At 32.2% G+C, this 9,504-nt stretch overlaps 1 protein-coding gene across 10 annotated transcripts in view; it reads right to left on the minus strand.

The window, feature by feature from the left end:
• The window catches only part of LOC117176271 (protein furry), a 248,667-nt gene that overhangs the window by 142,821 nt on the left and 96,342 nt on the right, over window positions 1-9,504 (minus strand). For all 10 annotated transcript variants that reach the window (XR_004467596.1, XM_033366444.1, XM_033366448.1 and 7 more), the window contains one exon: window positions 7,455-7,643. Coding sequence is in view for 9 of the 10 variants with exons in the window: in XM_033366444.1 (XP_033222335.1) it covers window positions 7,455-7,643 (189 nt within the window). In the remaining variant the exon portion in view is untranslated. The remainder of the gene's footprint in view (window positions 1-7,454; window positions 7,644-9,504) is intronic.

The following is a 9,504-nucleotide window of genomic DNA, read 5'->3' on the forward strand; positions in this document are numbered from 1 at the left end:
ATTGGAAAAATGATACCTGACTTTGTAAACAACTACACACACATTATCATCATCAAACTACTACACACATCATCACACAATTTAACTTAAACAATTACATCAAATTACAATGCATTACCTATAATATAGTCGCACGCTTTTAACGCTATTAACGCTTTTAAAAATCGAAAACGCTGTGACGGGTTTCGAACCACCTAATCTAAGTTTAACACGCGTTCGATCGCTAACGACTAAGCCTCATGGCTAACTTAACACTTGGAATATCGAGAAATAAATCGCGGCTATAAAGTTAGAGTACGAGTACGTCAGGACCGTTAAAAAAATATCTGGTCCCCGCTTTATCGAAATTTCTTATTTGAACATTTTATTAATAAACGGGTTTATAAATTTAGAGGAAGTAAATAAAAACATTAGATAACTTTTTTATTAAAAATTTGGCAACCTTAAACCCCTAAATTATTTAATTTAAAATATTTTAAATTTGTGCAAAAATAAACATTAAAAACTTACAAATTAAATTTATATAAAATCTATTACATTAAATCAGGTTACAATTTAAGGAATAAAATCAAAAATGCAAACTAATCTATATATTTGAAAATTTTCTGCAGTCCTATAATATTGACCGAAATTTAAAAATGTTAAAGTTTGTAACGGGGACTTGGCTTTAAACTTCAGCCCTGGTAATGTTGACGTCCCTAGCGATTCTCATTTTACCTTCTTTTTGTGTAATTCCTCTTATAATAAAAGTGAAAATCTCTAAAAAAAAATCTGCAATCTATACGTTCTTTTAAGTGAATCTTTAATATTACACGATAATAAACTTTATATCATTCATTTAATAAAAATGTACATTACTTTGCTTTATTTTATGATATACTGGTATGCAAATAATACAATCCTTATATAAATTATTACACATCATAATTTTCACTTTTGGACTTGAGATTTTACAAAACTCCTTTGTAATATTAATAGCTCTGTTTTACATTACATCCTAAAATAATTCTAAGCTTTATCCAAATGCAGTAATGTCCGCCATTTACTGAACTAATTGGGTAAATATTAATAAACAAATGTTCTCCGTGAAGACCAGCGTAATTATCTTCTTTAGTCAATATTTATTCCTCAATTTAAAATCGTTGCATGATCAGTTTTGAAATTAGACTAAGATCTATTAAACTCTATAATTGTGCACTAAGCGAGAATCACGCTGTCAGTGAGCGATTGTCAGGGATTTTCACGGCGCGGTTAGCGAACGCCCGTGGATCTCGGTAAGAAGCTTCGAATAAGACTGCATTAAAAAGCGTACGAATTCGAAACGAACACAAAGGAATGAGAATGTGATCTCTTTTCTGTGAAATAATTTTAGAATTAAACAGGATTCAAATAATGCTTAATGTTTTCACGATAAAAATAATTTAGACGTATATTTCGAAAATGGAATTGTTTAGGTATTCAAAACGTTTCGAATTCGAAGATTTGTACACATTTTAATTCAGACAATTTTAACACTTCCTACTGCGCAATTAAGACTCGTAATGTTCTTGGTCTTACTTTAAAACAGATATTTACTAATGTCGATACAAAAAGGCATGTAGCCTTGCTTAAAAGGTTTACTTCTATAGGCTCTGTAATTATTTCCGATCGCCGGGAAAGATGTGATAGTCTTATTTTTTGAAAAAATCGCGATATTTTAAGATATGTTTTTGGTTGGAAAACAAGTGACAGAAAGCAGGGGGGGGGGGGCGTTTACTTTTACTGCCGACAGCTGGTCCTTTTCTTCGACCCGTGGCTAGGTCCATCCAAGCATTCAGAACCACGGGTCGAAGAAAGGCACCAGCACAGAAAATGTGTGAAAACGGAAGAAATAACTTTCAATACCTCGACTTTCAAGTCCTGCACAATTAAAAAAAAAATTGCTATCAGTAATTTGAAATAATTCGTAAGTAATCTTCAACATGTACTTTACAATTGAAAATTTTTATTTAAATTTATTTATTATTATAACCAGTAGAGTTAAAAGTGTGAGAAATAATTTTCTCGGCTCTGAATAGATTTCAAGTTGAAATATAGCTTGAAAGAAGCTTGTCACAGTGAGCCTCAAACAGCTTTAACCTAAAAAAACATATGACGAGAAGTTTTTTGCAGAATATTCTTCTTCCACAGTATGGGCATATTTTGCGCAAAAACATAAAATAATCGTGGAAGAGATTTTTTTAAAATAAAAAAATTTGATTATCAACCAAAAAAAAAGTATAATAAAAAACTTTTTTCCCTGAGGTTGTTGCTTTTTTTTGCTTAAAAGCTGAGTAAAAAAATTATTATGAAATTTTGTTCCAAAATCAGGACTGTATAATCTACACATACTTTTATATATATTTGAAAAAACCCTTTGTTGAGTACCAAAGCAAATTATATTATTGTAAATATTTTTCTCTTCAGTTTGTCAGTGACTAGACAATATATTTCTTTGCTGAAACATCTGCCGTTTTTAACTCTCTTTTAGTAAAGGATAGTCCGCAAATTTATATTAGCCCAAGAAAACTTCGCTTTCTACATTTAACATTTTATGGCAGCAAAAGTTGTTGCAAAATTTTTTTAATCACCGGTTCATCTCAGGTTATAATAGAAGGATGCTGGTATAATTTTTTAAATAAACAACATTAATGAAAAAATAAAAGCTTGAAACTTTGAAAAAAAATGTTGAAAAAAATTTGTATTGTGAAATTTACTTGTTTAAAAAGTACTTTTATGGTACCATAAAATATTAACCAATAAATATCATGCAACTTCAAGGATCTTTCGATTAAATTTGTCTGCGGCTCAACGTGTTCTCGATTCAACTCCGTGAAGAAATTGCGCAACTTATACCCAAGTTCCAATCTAGGCCCGATCGGAATTTCCACATGTGGCCACAAAGGGGCAGGTGATGTGCCTCGCATCGGAACCACGTCGGGTCCGGTTACGTTAGACAAGATTATAACAAGTTTTCTGTTGTGATATTGTTTTGTTTACATCGAACTTTAAATGCCAAAAGCAAAAAGTAGATTGCGAGTTCGGAAGCACAGAATTGTTAGTGAGATTTTTTATATCCGCAATGAAGACGAGGATAAACTTCCGAAAAGCGCTTGCCTCCGATTAATTCGAAACTTCATACACCTATGTATTTTGACACGCTGATCACAAATATGATAGTGATAGTGATGATAGTGATGATAATGTTTTTCCGTTTATTTCTGTTCATAAGAAAAATTTAAATAAAAGTTGTAGGTCTTTATTTGTTCCTCTCAAACTGCACAAAAATCATTTCCATTCCTAAAGTTGTACGTCAGCTTTCTATGCATTCGCATTACTTTACAACATTACTTTATACGATGTATATGAATTTCAAATTAGTAACATTATAGATTAAATGCTTTTAATATTTTCTCGAACATATCCTCACTTTTAAAATCTCATTCCACGTGCCCCATGTGCGTTAATCAAACAAAAAAACATTTTAAAAGAATATTAAAAAGATGCCAAAATATGTATAATTAAAATTCATTCATAAAAGTGTGTGTGTGTTCGTGTAATAGTTCTAAATTTGAACATTGTTTTTTAAAACATAATAGTTTACTCCGAAATGCAACTCTTAACGATAAATTCAAGGAATGCAAACAGTTCAATAATGTAGAATATGGAAAAATTGAAGTTTTGTAAAACACAATGTCTGAACAAAATATTATTTAAAAACTTTTCAAATCTTACTAATTATAGAAATAAGAAATTAAAGATGCCATATTTGAGACAGATCGGGCTGCACTTTGGATGCCTAGATCTGGGCCCTGTCGGGTAAGGCGTTTCATTTACGGTCTGGCGCTAAATAGATTACACTATGGGGGCCAGATTTTTCCCGATCGGGGCCCGACCGGCCCTCACCAAAATTTCTGCACGCGGCGGTTTCATCTCAGAAGTTGAAAGAACAATAAAATTAATAAGGCTCAACGTAACTGTGTTACAGATTCTTTAAATAATATGGACATGCTGTGCCGTTATTGAAATTCATAGGCGTAGACTGCCTCTTATTTGATACACAACAGACAGACGAATTTTTAAATCGTCATTTAATGAGTTACATTAGACAAAGCTGAGAAGGACGTTTTATTAAATTAAGACTTTTCCAGTATTAAAACTCATTAGATCATTATTATTCGAACGTATTTTTGATCACAAATTATTAATATTATTGACCTTAAAACTTTTCAGCTGAAACCGCTAAATCGAAGAGCTTCTTTCAAGTTTTATTTAAATAATAAAGACATTGAAACAAAAAAAAGTGCATGAATATATTTGTCTTCGACGCGAAATTCTGCGATTTTTTCGCGCCTAGTTGTAAACCTTTAAAGCGAGGCGATTGGACCTTTGTCCCGACGTTCATTGAATTTAATGAAGTTTTCCCATTACTTCCTTAAAACTTGCATATTGCAGCTAGTTGAAGTTGGGGAATGAAAATTGTCTAAAAATGGACTAATAGTATATTCAATATTAAAAATTCTAATTTTTAACTGACAACTTGTCATGCATACAATTTTTCATAATACCAATAATTGAAATTCGACTTGAGACGCCCGTGGATCGAGTTGACAATCTAGCTTTCTACCCTACGCAAGAAAATGACAGGTCAATGTAAATGGCGGTGTTGCGTTAGTTCACTCTCAACGTTCACACGGCCCTGATGTTTACGTTCGGAGAGCTTGGCTTTAGGCCGAAGGTCATAAACAAAACAGTGCACAAATCCAAGTTCGAGTTTATTTTATTTTCACATTGTTTACTTCTTATTGACTATATGGATACAAAAGTATTAAAAAAGAAATGTACTTACGTTTTGTTTAAAGTTATTCGTCAATTTAAAACGTATTTCAGTTGCAGCGATTCGCTCCGGAATCTTTGGATTTAGGTTATTTTTTAATAATTAAAAGACGAAGTCGCAAAATCACCTCATCGGGAAGGTAGGCCCAGCAGGACTCAATTTTAAGGCTAAATTTGACACAAAATGTAATATATTTTTAATTTTGTAGTTACATAAAAAGTACTTCCCTGATGAACAATATGGATTTGCAACCCCGTCAGAAGTCGGGAATATGTACATTAAAAAAAAAAAACATTTTATTGAATAAGCTCTCGAGAAAAAATATAACATAGAATGTAGTCCTCTTATACGAAATTTAAATTTGCAACCAATTTGAAGGTCCAGAACATGTTTATTTATGGATTAATTGAAGTTTTGTAAATAACTTTTAGGAAAAAATTATAATAAAATTGCAAATTTGCATAATGATTTGAATCACTGTTAAGAAGTGATACGCGGGGCTCTATAGGCTGTGTAGTATGCCTACTTCGCACGCTACCCCCACTCAGCGAGCCCGTGCGAGCTCGTTGGCCGCCCGTACGTGCTGAGTTGTGCATCACTGGTTTAGAAATAAACACAAAATTTGCAACCTCATTGTTTATATGGTACATGCAGTTCTTTATTTTTGTTGATTCTCGATTTTTTTGTTAATTATAACTGAGCGAGAAAAAATGCAATGATTTTGCAAATTGTTTGCAAATGTTTAATGTAATAATACGTATGTCGTGTCGATTTTGCAACCCAATATGTGATCAGGAATTTGTTAAAATTTCTAATGTTAAAATTTGTAGGCATTTAATTTTTTTCAGTTGAAAAAAAACGTTATACAGTTTCAAATTGGGGTATGATTAAAAAATGTCAATTTAAGATACAGTTAAAAATTATTTGTGAGAAATGTTTTATTTTAATTATAAGCATTTAGATGTTCACAAAATTTAAAAGAGACTATCTAAAAAAATATATATTTTTACTAGGAACTATTATTCTGTAATTTTATATAGAGGAAAATAGTGATCCTTATAATTTATAAAAAGCATGCTTGAAAACAAAGAAAAGGTCAGGGGGATATTTCAAGACATTTCCTCCCTACTGGCCTAAAACCAACATGCAAAAAACTGTTTTGAAGAGTTTTGAAATTTTTAATTGTAAATTAAGGTCGGATTTCATTGTTGCTAACTCAAATTTGAAAAAATATGATATTTTTTAATAAATGAAAAGGTCAAAACTACTCAAAATGCAGAAAATTTGACATTCCAATAGGATCCTAACTTTCAAATTGGTTGCAATTTTTAACTGCGTCTTAAATTGGCATTTTTTAATCATTACCAAATTTGCAACTTTATTACATTTTTTTTATTAAAAGAAAATTAAATTACTACAAATTTTAATATTTGAAATTTTAACAAGTTCCCGATCACTTATTGGGTTGTAAACTCAACACAATTGCAACGACTTTGCAAAATTATTACATTTTTTCTCACTCAGCCATACTTAAGAAAAAATCCAGAATCAACAAATTGCTAATCATATGTTCACTTATAAACAATAAGTACTATTTCATTTGCAGAAATATGAAATTTTTTCGAGCGCTTCTTGAATACATTTTTTTTTAATATACATGTTCCCAAACTCTGACGGAGTTGCAAACCTACATTGTTCATTAAGGAAGTACGTTTTATGAAACTGAAAAGTTGAAAAAATATTACATTAATTATGGGATTTTTTTCTCTACTGACTCGCCTAAGGGTTTTATTCCCTCCCGTAGGGTTTCAATCGTCAATGGTGTATTTACACCAAACTCTCGCGTTCAGTCACACAGCTTTCAGCCTTCATATAACTACTGGCTCCGTCAGTTTCTCAGGGGAGAAGAGCGAGAGCGGTGGCGACATTATACATATAGATGTATGTTCCCATTAGAAACTAGTCAGGCGGCGCTCACTGTTTACGTTTCGATCCTCCCGAAATCAGTCCAAGGGTATTTGAAGGCAACCCCTGACACTTGACTGAAAGCGAGAGTTTGGTGTATTTTGGAATTCCTTCTTTACGAAGTACATGTGAGAGTTTGGATAGCCTAACATTGGATCCATGTAAGATGTTGACATTTTTAGCAATATTAGACTCTTAACCCTCTACCGCCCTTAAGTTTTTTTTTATTTGTTAACTTTGAGTTTTTTAAGAATGTTATGCCTAAGGTGCAGTGTATATAAAAAAAAATTTTCAGCTCATTATTAGCCTTCTGACTAACATATAAATCGATGCTATCAAAAATGTCATTCATCTTCAAGTAATATTTAAAAAATGCCAAGGCTACTGAACGTTACATATATGTCACTGTGGGCGGTATAGGGTTAACCAAAAATATATATTCATTCATATGGGCGATAAAGCAGACACACTGCGTGATCCATTGAGTCTAAGATCAGTATGAAAATACGATTATTAAGCTTTCCAATATATATGCACCAGTGCTTGATTATATACGCAAGGCGAATAATCCCCCAAAGAAGAGACCCACATACAATAATTTTTGCAATAATCAATCCATGTTTTTCTAACTTACCGCTGAACATGGGCATAGTGAGTTCTGGATGAAGTTGAGCAAGTTGGCGAGAAAGGTACATTTGGTTTCTGCAATACGTCGTCGACAACAAAGCATCAAGGGTGCCTCCTCTAGTAGTTCCACCATTAATGACACTGACTTGTCCTGGACCACCAGCAGCTGACGAGCCAACAGCCAGTTCATCTTGACCTAAAACAATAATTAAATGGGACAAAGAATGAGCTTTTCTGAAGATAGATGTTTTTTGATATAATAACAAATTGGTATCTTAGGTATATAAATATCAACTTGATAAAGTGTAGAATATTTTCATTGCGATTGTTGGTTCTCGCGCGTCGCGCTCGATAATACATTCACCTCACGCTTCGCGCTCAATCTTTCTGCATAGACTCTTTAAAACTAAAGGTGAAAATATCGACAACAGTAACTTGGTGATTGTGAATTCTCTTTTGTTATAGCTCCTTCGGCTTTAACGAAAACATTCTCATCACGTACCTCGTGCTTCGCACTCGAGTTTATCCCTGAAATTTTATATCATTCCCATAAATGTATATTATTCTAATTCGTACCTTGCATCATTATTAAAACAGATGAAGTTTCATTGTCCCTTTTAAAAAAATGCGCATTCTTTAAAAAAAATGATGTTATCAAAAGTTTTATTGCAACTTTTGTCGTTTTTCCGTAAACTGAATTTGCTCATTCCCAATGTTTTCTTTATGATTTAAACTTTACACATACGGTCTACTGAGCAGCCTTATCGTTTTCTAACTTCTAAATTATGTATATATGAACACACACACACCCAATTATGGATATTTTTTTTGAAAATGCATTATTATATTTGCGAATATTTGAAATACTGTGAAAATGTTGCATGAAAAAATGTAACATTTGGATTTTCCATTATTTTTCATGCTGTTAAAATTTAATTTTTGATTTATCAAGGAAATTCAAAAAGTTGTCATGATAATCTTCTAGGGCATTTAGAAATCAAACTTTTTCTTCTCTTGCCATTTTTTCATATCGTCCGTTAATTGGCTTAAAAGGTTCATTTTCGTGTATTTTTTGGAATTTTGTAAATGCTACACTGAAAGAAATAGTTCGACGATACACGCATGCATAATTCTGATTATTCCAACCATAATGCATTGCTCGCTCAGCTACAGCGATACGGTTTGCCTTTTTTATCCATACCATAATTATTGAAGCAATATTACTGCTTCAGTCACATGTTCTAATAGATATTTCTTAACATAAGATGGATGCGTCAGACAGAATTTGTTTGGGGTAAATCAACCATACGCATGGCTCTCAGCTGCACCTCCCATAATTTCGTTGAAAAATGTTTTTTAAAGATACACGGAAAAAATATAAATCGTCTTTGTTTTACAATACGTTGAACTATTCAACGAAATGTGTTACAAAGTTCGATAAAATTTAAAGGCCGGAGTGACGTAACCTCGATTGAAAGGTAGGGTATACGAAAAACGTAAAATAGTTCTATAAAATCTAAACTTGTAGCTAAAATACAGTCTATGTCCAAGAAGTTTTGAAACCAATTTTTCACCGAAAAAAAATGTAATCTTTTGCATTATTACTTTATGCTTTAATATTTGTTCACATGTTCGAGAACACAATTATTTTGTATTACACAATCACTACACTATTTATAATCGCACGCTATGCAAATTTTCATTTGTCGCGGGTTCGAACCCTAAATGTTTCGCATTCCTAACACTTAAAGCCTTGCGGCTAACCTAGCTTCGAGTATAAAGAAAAAAATCTGAAATATATCCTACACCTGTGCAGGTCCGCCTGCAAATTTTTGCAACCCATTCTATACAAAATTTTGCGAAGCTTATAATAATATGTTTATAATACGAGGGTAGTTCAATAAGTCCTTAGAATGAAGTATAAAAACAATTTTTTTGGGTAAATTTTTTTTATCTTTCAACATAATCTTCTTGGAGCTCTATACACTTGGTCAATCGCTTTTCAAGTTTTTTTAATCCTTCAGAAAAGTGCGTTTTCGGAAGTTCCTCAAAATAAG

Source organism: Belonocnema kinseyi, chromosome 7 (assembly GCF_010883055.1).
Source record: "Belonocnema kinseyi isolate 2016_QV_RU_SX_M_011 chromosome 7, B_treatae_v1, whole genome shotgun sequence".
Taxonomy (NCBI): Eukaryota; Metazoa; Arthropoda; class Insecta; order Hymenoptera; family Cynipidae; genus Belonocnema; species Belonocnema kinseyi.